At 41.7% G+C, this 14,331-nt stretch overlaps 1 protein-coding gene across 1 annotated transcript in view; it reads left to right on the forward strand.

Annotated features, from left to right (window-relative positions):
* sspo (SCO-spondin) overlaps positions 1-14,331 on the forward strand; it is a 107,534-nt gene that overhangs the window by 8,787 nt on the left and 84,416 nt on the right. The window contains 25 exon segments of the mRNA XM_053342197.1: positions 9-227; positions 326-491; positions 1,024-1,291; positions 2,673-2,883; positions 4,158-4,252; positions 4,334-4,590; positions 4,694-4,828; positions 5,107-5,309; positions 5,409-5,536; positions 5,645-5,754; positions 5,859-6,008; positions 6,127-6,220; positions 6,334-6,506; positions 7,646-7,760; positions 7,999-8,120; positions 8,231-8,404; positions 8,484-8,663; positions 9,651-9,748; positions 10,060-10,291; positions 10,437-10,589; positions 11,150-11,287; positions 11,383-11,565; positions 11,701-11,851; positions 13,104-13,263; positions 13,528-13,576. Coding sequence (XP_053198172.1) covers positions 9-227; positions 326-491; positions 1,024-1,291; positions 2,673-2,883; positions 4,158-4,252; positions 4,334-4,590; positions 4,694-4,828; positions 5,107-5,309; positions 5,409-5,536; positions 5,645-5,754; positions 5,859-6,008; positions 6,127-6,220; positions 6,334-6,506; positions 7,646-7,760; positions 7,999-8,120; positions 8,231-8,404; positions 8,484-8,663; positions 9,651-9,748; positions 10,060-10,291; positions 10,437-10,589; positions 11,150-11,287; positions 11,383-11,565; positions 11,701-11,851; positions 13,104-13,263; positions 13,528-13,576 — 3,964 coding nt within the window.

Genomic DNA, 14,331 nt, shown 5'->3' on the forward strand with positions numbered 1-14,331 from the left:
TATTCAAGGTGCGCGGCCTGTGTGGAACGTTGACCTGGAACCAGCATGATGACTTCACTACCCCAGAAGGAGACGTGGAGAATAGTGTATCATCCTTTGCTGGGAAATTCACTACAGAGCATTGTACTCTACCTAGAGGAGCACCGCCTGACCCCTGCACCACATACACCCAGAGGAGACGCTATGCAGAGACAGTGTGCTCCGTCATACACAGCCCCATATTCCAAGTTAGTGTATCTGACATGTTGTGTCTCTTTCAGACTGTGTTGTGTGATGTGTCTCTCACTCATTCACACATACTCATTGTCTCATTCTCACCTTCTAGGCGTGTCATGACGTGGTGGAGAGGGAGCCCTATGTCCGCCTCTGTCTGACGGAGGTTTGCGGCTGTGCTCCACAGAGGGTGTGTCACTGCACCATCCTCACCGCCTATGCCCGACACTGTGCCCAGGAGGGTGTAGCTGTCCACTGGCGCAACCACACCTTCTGCTGTAAGTAAGGCCATTGTTTAGTGGCGCTCCAGGATTCCTATTAGTGGTAACACTGAGTTTGTAGAAGTATCCTATTAATACCTGATGTCTGCAGTCTTGATCACCATTAATTGGATTCTGATTGGTCCAAGGATCAGGCGCAACACACATAAGTCAGAACAGACTCAGGCGTGAGATCACAAGACTTGAAACCAATTTAGACTTTGACATCAAACTCAAGCAAGACTTACAATTTAACTTGACTTTAACATCACTGATTTGTGACTTCACTCAAACTTGAGCCTACTGGCTTGAAAGTTCCGATCCCCTCCCAAAGTGTTTGATGGCACCAGCAGCGTATCCAGACACAACGTAGATATCCAAGCCAAGATTCAGTTTATAGGCTTTATTGAAGGCCATAAGCATAAACCCCATAACCCTGAGAATCCCTTAACAGACTGTAGTGCCCTTGCTGAATATTCATGTACTATGCCAAACTATTTGTACCAACTTATTTTCTTTTCACACATTTCCCCCTCTCGTGTCTCCCCAGCCGTCAAGTGTTCAGGCGGCCAAGTGTACCAGGAGTGTGGTCATGCATGCAGGGGTGCATGTTCAGACCTACGTCAGGGCTGGAATTGTGATGATGGCGGTGTTGGTGGTGGAACAGGCTTCAGGATGTGTGTTCCAGGTTGCCAGTGCCCATCAGGACTAGTGCAGGACGACCAGGGCCAGTGTGTGCCCATCGCTATGTGCCCCTGTGTGCAAGGAGACAGAACGTATTCGCCTGGGGCTGTTGTTCAGAACAACTGTAACACCTGGTATGTAGTAGGGTAGGAAGATAATGAGGCTGAGATTTCAAGAACTCCCTCCCACATTTCTGCCATATATTTTATTTTTTGAACATTGTAACTGACACTATATGGGGTTTTAGATATTTGTTGAATCAAGTTCTGCCTTTTAACACAAATAACAGGCCATACTGAAAAAAAACACATATAACTTAGATCAGCTCATTTCACTGAGGCCTGTGTGAATCTTGATGGAATTTTCCTGCCAGGTTAACTATTAACATGACAGTTCAGCTGTAACTACAGACAGCAGATGCACTCAATCCTCTCAGAGTGAAGACATGATTGTAGAAGTTAATTTAGGTTAAACTCCAACTGACCTAATTGTGCATTATGGCACATCATAAAAAACAGCATTCTCCTTAATGCCTATCTCCATGTTGCTTTTATTATGAGGTAATTTTGATAAAGAATCAGAGTGAGTAAGCATGTTTTCTGTAATGCCACTGCAATATAATATATATAAGTGTTAGTATGGAAAAGTACATAAACTTAAAGTTAAAACCATGATGTGTAGAATTGTAAAATCTTGGCACCTCCCTGTGCTGGTATTTTAAATATGCTATAATCAAACAGAAAGTCTACACAGTTACAGCCCTGTTTTCTGCTTTAACAACAAGTGTAATGAAACTGTAAACTGCTTATGAGCACACATTGTCTTCAGAGAGTTTCTAGTGGTGTAAGAGCTCTGATGAAATCACTCTATGTTCCTGCTCCCTGCTACAGGATAGGTTGATTTCATTGTGTCTCTTTACCACATAACGGCACCACTCTATGCATACACGTCATCTTTTAATAATTAAGCATGTCTTCATGAATGTCTTTCTTCGGTTTTATTGTATAGAGCACTTTTCACCTGTATGTACGTGTGTGTGTGCAGTGTAATTTTACCTGACGCATTTTCTTGTGTTGTAACTTCTGAGATTGGACCATTGACCTACTTAATTGCTATGAAGACATGTTGAGTGGTTAGATAATTATTACACTGATAAAATGGGGTCCATTACATCCATTCACCTTAACTGACATGACTTGGCTGTAGACACACCACTCAACACATTTAGTTATTGCCTCATTGCATTTTATAGCTACTGTTCCAATTTTATGAACAGTGAAGTGCAACTTTATTGATCCCTAGTCAACTTTAGTATGCACTATTATATATCTAGAGTTCTTTAACTTCGCCAACTTTCCTCAAGATGTTTGTCTCATCATGTGTGTTTTTCCACTTTGTGTTCCTTACTGACTGCTGATATTTCAACACAAAGCTTGATTGAAGCTGGAACATGCACATAATATCTTTCAGTCTTTGTTGGAACTAATGCTTCTCATTCTACTCTTCCATTCACAGTGTGTGTGAGCATGGGTTGTTTAACTGCACCAAAGAGCACTGTGAGGAGGTGAACCAGTGTCCCGGCTCTCTGGTTTACTCTCCACGCTCCTGCCTACTCACCTGCTCCAGCCTGGACCCCCCTAGTCAACAGCAGGGGTCCAGTGTCTCACAGCCAAGCTGCAGAGAGCCCTTGTCTGGCTGTGTGTGTCCTCAGGGAACTGTGCTACTAGTGGGTGCAAATTCCAAATAAGTTCACACTATACAGGCTTTTTTTCTTCGCAGACATTTTGATTTTGATGTTCCCTTGCAGGCAAAGCACAGGTGTAGTTGGCATTAACGTTGGCTCCAGTCAGCCATACTTTTAGCAAACACATGCAGTCAGTATTAAGGTTATTAGTTCCACCTGTGGGTTTCCAAATGTCAATGTCTGACATTTAAAAAATCCTTGAGGTCAAACACAGTGATTTGTCCCCAGTAGATTATTTGCGGTAAATCTGCAGTAACTGTTTTTGGCCATTAAGCCAGCAAACACAGTAGCTTTATTAACCCCTTGATATGGTAAACATGTTAGCAAACTTTTATACGTGTAGCAGACATAGAAAAACATTAGCATTAATTTGGAGTCATGTGTCTGTCTACCTGGCAAAAGTAGGTTTAATATTCATACTCCTTCTGGCCCTTTAGCAAATAATTACTCCAGTATGTTCACCAACTTTTTCTGTTTGACATTTGGATGCTAGGCTTTAGCGTAAAAAGAAAGCCTTGTTTTTCTGAATTAACAAGATAATAACCTCAGAATATTTTTTTAAATGAAACTAATAATTTTCTCAGTTTTTCTGAATTAATGAGGTACCTCAAAATCTCAAGAGAAACTCTCATTCCTGTTTGAGAGCTCGATGTCATGGAGGAAAATTCAGAAAAACAGAGCAGAATTATTTTTACTAGGCAGAGCTTCTTTGTGAGAAAAGTTGCCTGCTACATCTGGAAACAAGGTTGGTAGCACAGTTAGACTGAACAAAAGTAGTTAAGTTGTGGTGTTCAACCAAAATAATGAGCTAAAGGCTAAGGCTGAGCGCTAGATGCTAACGGTAGAACTAAATTACAAAGTTGGTTATATATTTCTCTGTGAATTTTTTGTCACGAATTACACCTTCCACATTGCACGTATTAATCTAATCCATTGTCATTATGAAACTATTAAAAGCAGCTGTATGTGTTAGCATGCTAATACTGAGCAAGGTTTTTTTTTTTAACTTTTGGCGGAGCTAAGCTAGCTAGTGCTAATCTATGCTATAGGTTAAACATAGTTCATAACTATGCAGTCTTTTCCTTTACTGTGTGTCATATTTCGTTAGCTTTATAATTTTTCCACTTTTTCTGGTTCATGTGGCTGTCTTCATTATAAAATATGTCATTAAACCATTAAATATTAAATGGAACCAGATGATTGCCACCTAATATCATAATCTCATTGTACATTATGTCTTCTCTGGATTACTCCAGGGTGATCGCTGTGTCCTGCCAGATGAGTGTCCATGTCGCCATAATGGTCGACTCTACTACACTAACGACACCATCACTAAAGACTGCAACACATGGTAATGTATGCAGTTGCCTCATTGCATCACATCCCTTTTTGACATTTAATTATCTCAACTGTACCCCATTCGTTCTTGCAGTGTGTGTAAGGAGCGACGCTGGCACTGCAGCCAGTCCACCTGTGGCGGTGTGTGTGTGGCAACCGGTGACCCACATTATGTGACATTTGACGGACGCTGCTTCTCTTTCCTGGGCGACTGCCAGTACGTGCTGGCGAGGGAGACCAGCGGTTTATTCAGCGTCACTGCAGAGAACGTGCCCTGCGGGAGCACTGGGGTCACCTGTACAAAATCAGTCACCCTCAGCCTGGGGAACACCATCATACACCTGCTGAGAGGTAGAGGGGAAGCAGAGGCTGGGTGATACAAAGCTGGCATTCATAGGTATTACACACTATGTTGTAGGGGCTTGAATTAAGATGTCTTCTTTCTGCCATTTAGGTAAAGCTGTGACAGTCAACGGGATGCCAGTTACTCTACCAAAGACCTACAGTGGCAGTGGTCTGACTTTGGAGCAAGTGGGACTGTTTGTCTCACTCTCCTCTCAACTTGGAGTGACTCTGCTCTGGGATGGCGGTAGGACAGACACTAACAACCTAAAATAATCTCTCATTTAACCATTTCATGCTCAGTTGTCTCTGTAGACTGTAATTTTTTTTCTCTGGTAACTTTAAAAGAAAAACGTCTTTCTAGATCCCTGTCACATTTAGTATTTGCCAAAAATCATATTTTTGTATATTTTCATACAGTGCTTGATCTAGTATTACTGTAGGGAAATACAATGGTAGCAAATAGTCTGTGGCTTTAGATACAGGTTAGTCAGTAGTAATGATGTCATTCTGCTTTGTTTGCAGGTATGCGTGTGTACGTGCGTCTGGCAGCACATCTGCGGGGCCGGGTCGGGGGCCTGTGCGGCAACTTTGACGGCGACACAGAGAATGACTTCACAACGCGACAAGGCATAGTGGAGTCCACACCCGAGCTGTTTGGCAACTCCTGGAAGGTCAGCCCCTCCTGCCCTGATGTAGCAGACCAGGACCTCCGAGACCCCTGCACTGTGAGTTTCATACACTGGAAATAGAGTTTTGATGATACATTCTCACACACACACATACACTTTAAAGCAAACTAAAGTCTGTCTCTTTGTCTTGTTCAGCTGAACCCATACAGAGTGACATGGGCCAAGAAAAGATGTGCAGTCCTGACTCAGGAGCTCTTCTCTCAGTGCCACCCTGAGGTGCCCTTCCAGCAGTATTATGACTGGTGTGTCTTTGATGCTTGTGGGTGAGTGACAGCATTAATCTACACTGGATGTACTGATATTGTTCACTTACACTAATACTGTAAGTTACACCTGAATCCACCATGTGATTTTATTGTGTGTGTTTTTAGCTGTGATTCAGGTGGGGACTGTGAGTGTCTCTGTACAGCCATTGCTGCCTATGCTGAGGAGTGTAACCGCAGAGGGGTCTACATCCGCTGGAGGTCCCAAGAGCTATGTCGTACGTCACTCCTCAGCGCTTGTGATTTCACTCCTTTCTCGCTTTCTTTCTATTGCTTTTGTTTACTGACGTAGTGTAGTCTCCTCTTCCTTCGTTCCCTGCAGCTCTGCAGTGTGACAACGGGCTGGTGTACAATCCCTGCGGTCCAGCTTGCTCCCCCTCCTGTCCCACTGTGCAGAAGAGTCCACACTCCCAGTGCGGTGTCCTCTCCTGTGTGGAGGGATGCTTCTGCCCTGCTGGCACTGTCCGACATGGTATGACAGATTTAACAAACTGATTATTTGCTATTGAGAATGACATATACTCTGGTCAAACACATCATATGTATTGTTAATAGGCATCTATCTATCTACATTGTTTTCTCTTCTCCAGGTGACAGCTGCGTAGTTTCCACCCAGTGTCCGTGTGAGTGGGAGGGCTCCATGTTTCCACCTGGAACTAGCATCACTCAATACTGCCAGAACTGGTCAGTTGATGTCTAGCACCCTTTGCGAAAAGATTAAGAAAAATTGTTACTTTTCAAAATATGTGACCATTAAGACTGAATTCATTGGGAATTTTCTGCCCTTGTGTTTCCAGTTCCTGTGAGGATGGTGCGTGGCAGTGTGAGGGTGTGGCTTGCCCTCGTCCTTTCCCCTCCTGTCAGGAATCAGACTTTACCTGTGCTGGGGGTCGCTGCATCCCTTCTCAGTGGGTGTGTGACAATGAGGATGACTGTGGCGACGGTTCAGATGAGATTTGTCCATCCACTTGCACTGCGGACCAATTCCGCTGTGCCAGCACACCAAGGTGAATCCAAACTCACTTTAATCTTTTAACAAGGTTGAGATCAGCTCTGATTGGTCACAAGCCTTGAGGAAAAGTATTTTTGAAAAAGAGTTGGTATTTATAACCACTCTTACAGAATAGCTTTAGAGAATAGTACAGTAGTATCAGTTGGTTGTCTAACACGTTGATCTAAAGTAAAGTATCAGTACTATCATGCAATTGAGTCCCATTAAATTTAATCAGTGCATTGATGGTTTTCAGAGAATTAATACTAATGACCCTGTGATTCATTTAGCAACCACAGTAAATGTTCACGTCACTTTAGTTTACAGATAGTATATCTTTAAAATTAATGATACCACAGGGTTAGATGTTAGATTATAATGCTGTCTTTCTTAGCTAATTAAAGCTGCATTATCACTTTATTTCCTGTTTTTGCTCAAAACATGTTGTCTTATTGTGGATACGTTCTCAAAGGCCTCACCCTGCTGGCGACAGAGCTGATGTTTAATATGTGAGCTGTAGCATGTTATCCCACTAACATGCAAACCAAAATGTTACATACTGGCTATAATCTTATAATAACGTGCATAATATTACATGCTAAACAATAACATGATACCTTTCAACAGCTAAATGTTACATTTATGCCTCACTAGTAATAAGGGTTAGGGTTAGGGTTATATTTAAAAGAGTCATTCTCAGCTGTTACAATGTAATTCCTGAAGTGAATAAAATGAATTAACCCCGACCCTGCAGTGGACCATGTTTGAACCTGGCTCTGCGTTGTGATGGCCACCCAGACTGTCCTGACCAATCAGACGAGGAGTTCTGTGGCCCCACCACCCCTGTGCCCCTGTGTCCACCGGGGGAGTTTCAGTGTGCCAGTGGGAAGTGTCTGTCAGCCACCCGTGTATGTGATGGACGGCTGGACTGTGGCTTTGCTGATGGTTCTGATGAGCAAGGTGATTTATTACTTACACTCCGTCCAGCAGTATACTCCAAAAAATGTTTTGTATGTATAGTTCATCAGTAAATTTCTATAATTTCTTAGTTTTTTAAATGCTAGCATACTTGAATGATGACTTTCCTCTGTGGTGAACTGTTTTTTTTGCCCAATAAGACTGTGGCGTGGTGTGTGATGAAGGAGAGTTCCTGTGCGCTGGAGGACGCTGTATCCTCTACCTCCACCGCTGTGATGGACATGATGACTGCGGGGACCTTAGTGATGAGAGGGGGTGTGTTTGTCTACATTTCGACAAACTTTGGATGTCATAAATGAGTTTATTTTCACCTTCTTAGGATGTGAAATTGCTGATACAGTGATACTAAATCAGAACAGTGCAAATACTGTTCAGCCCCTATCTCTTCGCTACATGTAGATAGTACTTTCTTTTCGTTTGTTTCCTTAGAAGCAAACATCTATCAAATAATGGATTCATCTGTATGATCTTATCATTATTTGGCTGGTTCTAGGTGTGTCTGTGCACCAGGGGAGTTTCAGTGCCCCGGGGATCAGTGCCTCCCTGCAGACAGAGTGTGTGATGGACGCAGAGACTGTACATCTGGAACAGACGAAGCTGTCTGTCCAAGTAAAGGTAGAAATTATAACATGTATATCTGAAACCAACTCCTGTCCAAATCCTGTATAATACAGTTTTGGAGAGGGATTTTAAACCCAACATGTCCTTCTCTCTGTGTGTGGCAGTGACCTGTGCTCCCGACCAGTTTGCCTGTAGTGATGGAACATGTGTTGCCACAACAAAGCTGTGTGATGGATCGAGAGACTGTCCAGATGGAGAGGACGAGAACAGAACCAACTGCTACTCTGTTATCATCACACCAGCTCCTTCACCTGCCACTCCGACCACACCCACTTTAGGTAATCACAATCATGATTTAGAAATTTTAAGAGAAGTTCTTCAGAGTTCTATGTTTCTTATGGACCTCTGTCTCTTCAGCTTGTAGGTCCTATGAGTTTGAATGTGCCACTGGTGGGCAGTGTGTGCCTCAGGCCTGGCGGTGTGATGGGGAGACAGACTGTATGGATGGTAGTGATGAACAGCAGTGTCCTACACTCTGTGGTCCTGGACAGGTGCCTTGCCTCAGTGGAGACCAGTGTGTGGATTACCAGCAGCTCTGTGACGGGACCCCACACTGCAGGGATTCCTCAGATGAGAGCATAGACAACTGTGGTATGTGGTATTGGATATGACAATATGGGTTTTGAGTATTTAAAGAACCCTATAGATTTTTTTATCATGTGTTTTTTCTGAAGATATACTAATGTGTAATAATTTTGTCTTTCTTCAAGGCTCCATCAGAATTCCTCCCTGCCCAGGCAGCTTCCCATGTGACAACCGTACCTGTGTGAACGTAACGCAAGTATGTAACGGCGTCCCAGACTGTCCACGAGGAGAGGATGAGTTGGTGTGTGGTGAGTTCTCACAAGATAAGTAGAGTATGAGATGGGAGGAGGGACAGTTAGTTTATTTGCACATATACAGAATATAAAAAAATAATTAAAAAAAAGTTTGAACATTGTGCCGCAGAGGTTGGAAGACAAAAATCTAAAAATAACTTTTGAAGATGCCTTGCTTATATAAATATCACTAGTCATACTTAAAAAAGGAAAAGTGGTTTCATGACCAAGCAATAATACAAATTTGATAGAAGTTACATAGAGGTTTATTTTAAGTTGTAACGCATTACAGTGAAAAACCATGAATAGTAAATCTTGCTCACTAGTCCTTTTCAGATGTTTTTTTGAATTATGATATTGTAGATGTTGACTGTAATGATGGAAGAAGATTGTCCTCTGTAGTTCAACCTATAGTATACTGTGTGAAAAAATGCCTTGAGATAACTTTTGAGATTTGGAACTATATTAATAAAATTGACTTGACTTGTCAGAGTGATGGAGAAAGGAGGACCTGACCAATAAGATCAATAGAAGTTAAAATTATAAAAGGGAGCAAAGAAGGAAAAAAGGGAAAGAATGAAGGACAACAAACAGTGAAATAACTAAACATCCCAGTCTCTTATATTCACAAAGTGGATGGTGACTGATCTTTGTGAAGTTTAATACTAGAGTTAAATAATATATTTCTCTGTCGCTCCGTGTCCAGATAAAACTATCTCACCAGCGCCCCCTGGCAGAAGGAACACCACCACTACCTGTCCAGAATTCACCTGTATGGATGGATCCTGCATCCCCTTCAACATGGTAGATGCTGTTTGGTTTGTGACAAATAAGACACACAAGATCTTTCAGTGAAGTTGCTGCAACATTTCAACAAACAGCATGTATTAATCAGGGCAAAAAGTTGTGACGCATTCAGAAGGTCTGTAAGAAGTCTTTTTTTTAATCGAGTCATGGTCAGTACCATCATGCATGATTCTTTCCAGTTTCATAGGTATTCAATAGAAAAGGGAAATTCATTTTCACACTTAGTTATTGAACACAACAAAAAATATGCTTATTCCTTCCAATTACAATCAACCAGTCATGTTCACTACCTCCATCCTACTCTACAGGTATGTAATGGTGTGGCAGATTGCCCAGATTCCTCACTAGCAGCACTCGGGGGCCCCACAGATGAGCAAGGTTGCAGAAGTTGGAGCTTCTGGGGTCCCTGGAGCCCCTGCAGCGCCTCCTGTGGTACAGGCTCCATGAGCCGACAGAGATCATGTCCTCCAGGAGACCCCCTGCGCCGCTGTCAGGGCCAGGAGGTCCAGAGGCAGCAGTGCTTCAACACCACATGCCCTGGTAAGGAGATGGAGATGAACTAAGGAATAGATATAAAAATTAAAAAGAAATGTAAGAAGTCACAGGCATGCAAAGGTGAAGAAAACTCATCTCTCAACGGCTTAGTTTGAAACTATAATGTGATGGCTTTCTCCTTCCCGCCCAGTGGATGGTCAGTGGCTGCCTTGGGTGAGTTGGTCAAACTGTTCCAGTGGTTGTGGAGGAGTGGAGGTCAGACACAGAAGCTGCATCCCTCCTCGCTACGGAGGCCGAGACTGCGCGCAGCTTCCTGGATCATCTAACGTCACCATGGAAATCAGTAAGAGCTATCTGTGCAAATTAAACTTAACTACAATAAAACAACAGAGAGATTAAGCTGAAACAAAAGATCCTGAACTGAAGATGTTTGTGGCTAAAAATGAACAACAGAAAAAGAATGCTTTATGTCATGTGTTGGTTCACCTGAATTTAAAGGCTGAAGTCTTAAAGACCTGCAGTATATCACAAAACCTGGATGAATAAAACCAAAACTATCTGCAAAGCTAGATACCACTGTAACCAAAAGAAAATATATGCATTAATTTGGGTGAATTGGTCCTTTAATTCAGTCTTGAGACTCTGAAAGGAAAGGTGCTTTTAGACCAATCAATTTACATATAATTTCACAAATAACTATAATTATTATTCTTTCGAATCTTTAAATGTATTATTGCTCTTTGCTCAAAATGTAAGTAAAAAACAACTTAGTCAGACAGTTTGATTAAAATTCACTTTGTTATTCAATAATTAATACTCAAACATATTTTTTACTTTTTAATAAGTGCACTTATGTATTTGAAACCTCAGTGCTCCCTTATTTTCTTTCCTGTCTCATTTCAGAGCCTTGTCCTAACGATGGCTGTGTCAACACCAGCTGTCCCACTGGCTTGGTGAGACACAGCTGTGCTCCCTGCCCAGTGTCCTGCGCCCACATCAGCAGCGGGACAACTTGTGATCCCTCTGCACCCTGCTTCTCAGGTCAGCAGTAAATCTTCTACTATGAAATTAATATAGATATTTACACAGTTGACATTGAGATTTTCTTTTTTTCATATCCCTGTGTCTACTTTCAGGTTGCTGGTGTCCACAGGGCCAGGTGATGAACCACAACCAGCAGTGTGTGTCACCAGAGGAATGTGTGTGCGAGGTGGCAGGTGTGCGCTACTGGCCGGGCCAGCATATGAAGGTGGACTGTGAGATTTGTATTTGTGAGAGAGGAAGGCCTCAGAGCTGCCAGCCCAACCCAGACTGCTCAGGTGAATCAATCACATACAAAAAAATCTGTTTCATTTCATCAGCTTCAGAATCAGAGGGGAATTTTTACCCACAAATCACGCATCATTTTTCATCTGCCTTCATGTTTCAGCACATTCATTTTTCTCTTCCTGTAGTGCACTGTGGCTGGTCATCATGGTCTGAATGGGGAGAGTGTTTGGGGCCCTGTGGCGTCCAGAGTGTCCAGTGGTCTTTCCGTAGCCCAAACAACCCCACTAAACATGGAGACGGGAGAACGTGTAGAGGTATCTACCGGAAAGCGCGTCGGTAAGTGACCTTTTCTACTTTTGTTGGACGATATATTGTCTCAGAAATAATCGTGATAAACTATATTATTGTCATTTGAAAATCATTTTATACCACTGATATAATGAAAATATAATAGCATAATAAAGGGTGGGATTGAAGAGTGGGCACTCCACTTGTGTAAAAACACAGACTGTCATTATGGTTGGGGACAGAGTTAGTTACCTTTAATTCTTCTGCAGTCTCCACTCAGGACGTACACAGTGAGGAATGGAGGACACTAGTTGCTTAGCCAATGTGACATGAATAGCCTCTTAGCTGCTAATGTGAAGTGTGACAATACTGACATCAAAAAAATGATCAAGACCATGTCCATGTATCATATGATAAGTCGATATAGACATGATGTTAATAATTAGGTTGTTGTACTATAAGTTGATAATTATTGTGACAGGCCTATTTTTCACCTCTTGTTTGTGGATATAGAATCATTTCTAATGATCTTGGTGACCCCACTGACCTTCTGTCAAGTTCCAGTGTTGGATTTCAATTTTTCCCCATCCATCACTTTAAAACTAAGCTTAGCTTTGTACATAAGAAATATCAAAAATACACAACCCTATATTTCATCTTTTTTGTCTTTGTATTTTTTCCCCCTTTTTTTCCTTCTTTCTTCAAATGTATATTTATAAGGGAGATCATTTCTTATAAAGCAAGATTTATCTCTCATTGCAAAATGTATTCATTTGTTAATGTAGTTTAGGGAATATAAAATAAAGATATTTGATTAAAAAAGTCAAAGGTCTGCTTGATTGGTTAAAATAAAAAGTGACATAAGATTTTTTCTTTTTAATTTGCCGTCAAAGTTGCAAATGGGCTTAAATGGGACATGAGCTTAATGGGTACAGTCACCCTAACCATTTAGTGTTAACCTTACAAGAGTACTCAACACTGATTACTGTCTCTTTAAAGTCCTTTATCATCACTTGAATTAAGTTTGTAATAATTACATTTTAAAGCCACCACAAAGTCACACTTCAGTAACTCTTTACTTCCAGAACATAATCCACTAAGGATAAACCCCATAGACTCCTATATATTTTGAACCATATTTTGCAAAGTTGGTATGAAAAACTATGAATTATGGGAAAACGTGCATACACTCCCTCACTCATACATGACTTCTACTTGTATGTTTATTGTTTATTGTATCCTTTGGATCCCCATTAGTCTTCATAGAGATGAAGACTATTCTTCCTGTGTGTGTCTGCAGGTGTCAGACTGACCCCTGTGATGAGTGCGAGTACCAGGGTATGTCCCATGCTGTGGGACAAAGATGGAAGTCGGACCCCTGCCAGTTATGTCACTGTCTGCCCAACCTTACAGTGCAGTGTTCCCCCTACTGCCCTTTCGCTGTCACTGGATGCCCACAGGTAACAGAGGAATTGTGTTAGAGTGTGTGTCATTGGCATTTCCTGTATACAGTGGAAATACATTTGCTCACTTTTCTTTTTATATTTGAGTATGTAACTGTGTGAAACAAAGTGTTTCAGTCTTATCTCATGTAAACAGCCCAAACACACTCTCTCACCATCACGTTCCACAGCTATGCTTTCTTTGTATCCTTTGCTTTTCCTGTTCATAATTGTGTCCCGTAGCAACTGAGTAAAATGTTGAATGTTCCTTTGTTTGTTTAGGGCCAAAGTCTGGTGCCTGGAGAGGGAGACAGATGTTGTTACTGCCAAGGTAAAGTCATGAGTTACACTGATTAAATGTCACCCTGTTTAATGGGGAATAAAATGATTGGCATTTACTAATTATACATATTAATGGCTAAACAGCGGTGTCAGAGATGACGTGGATCCCAGTAAATGACAGGAAATGTTGTGGGGTGTACTTCTCAACATACACACAGAGGAGTATTTTATTTTCCTTGCTGTCCAGTGTATATTTTTTCTAAAGTTCTTGTGCTGAAAAAAAAAGTGGAGACTCCCTACATTTCTGTCTCATACTGACCACAGACGTACAGTATCCCAGACAAGATTGTTCAAACTGTTGAGGAAAACTGTGAAATGGTAGTTGAAAAGACAACCAGCCCAATTTATCAGTCAGGAAGAGTCATAACTGATATGCATAAAATTTGCGCTTGCAAGCGCATGACGAAAATGTAACAGGAATTAACCCAACTATAACTGTCTGGGATCACAATAGATAATAAGAGATAAATAATTAAGTTGTTGAGTTCACAGTTAATTAAGTAAATTGTGTAAAAACAGTTGGGGATGCTAATGCGAGGCCATATCTGGATGTATTTGGGCATTTTAAGATGAGGGTCACTGGTGATTGACTCGCCTTTGGAGCCAGCCTCAAGTGGCCATTGGAGGAACTGCAATGAAGCACTTCCCAATGGAATGTAAAGCCACTTGCTTTAAAACAACGCTGATGTACTGCGATTTTTGAGGACAGGTAATAAAACTCACGCAAACAAGCCACAGGTGCGT

The sequence above is a fragment of the Scomber japonicus genome, chromosome 21, assembly GCF_027409825.1.
Source record: "Scomber japonicus isolate fScoJap1 chromosome 21, fScoJap1.pri, whole genome shotgun sequence".
In the NCBI taxonomy this organism is placed as follows: Eukaryota; Metazoa; Chordata; class Actinopteri; order Scombriformes; family Scombridae; genus Scomber; species Scomber japonicus.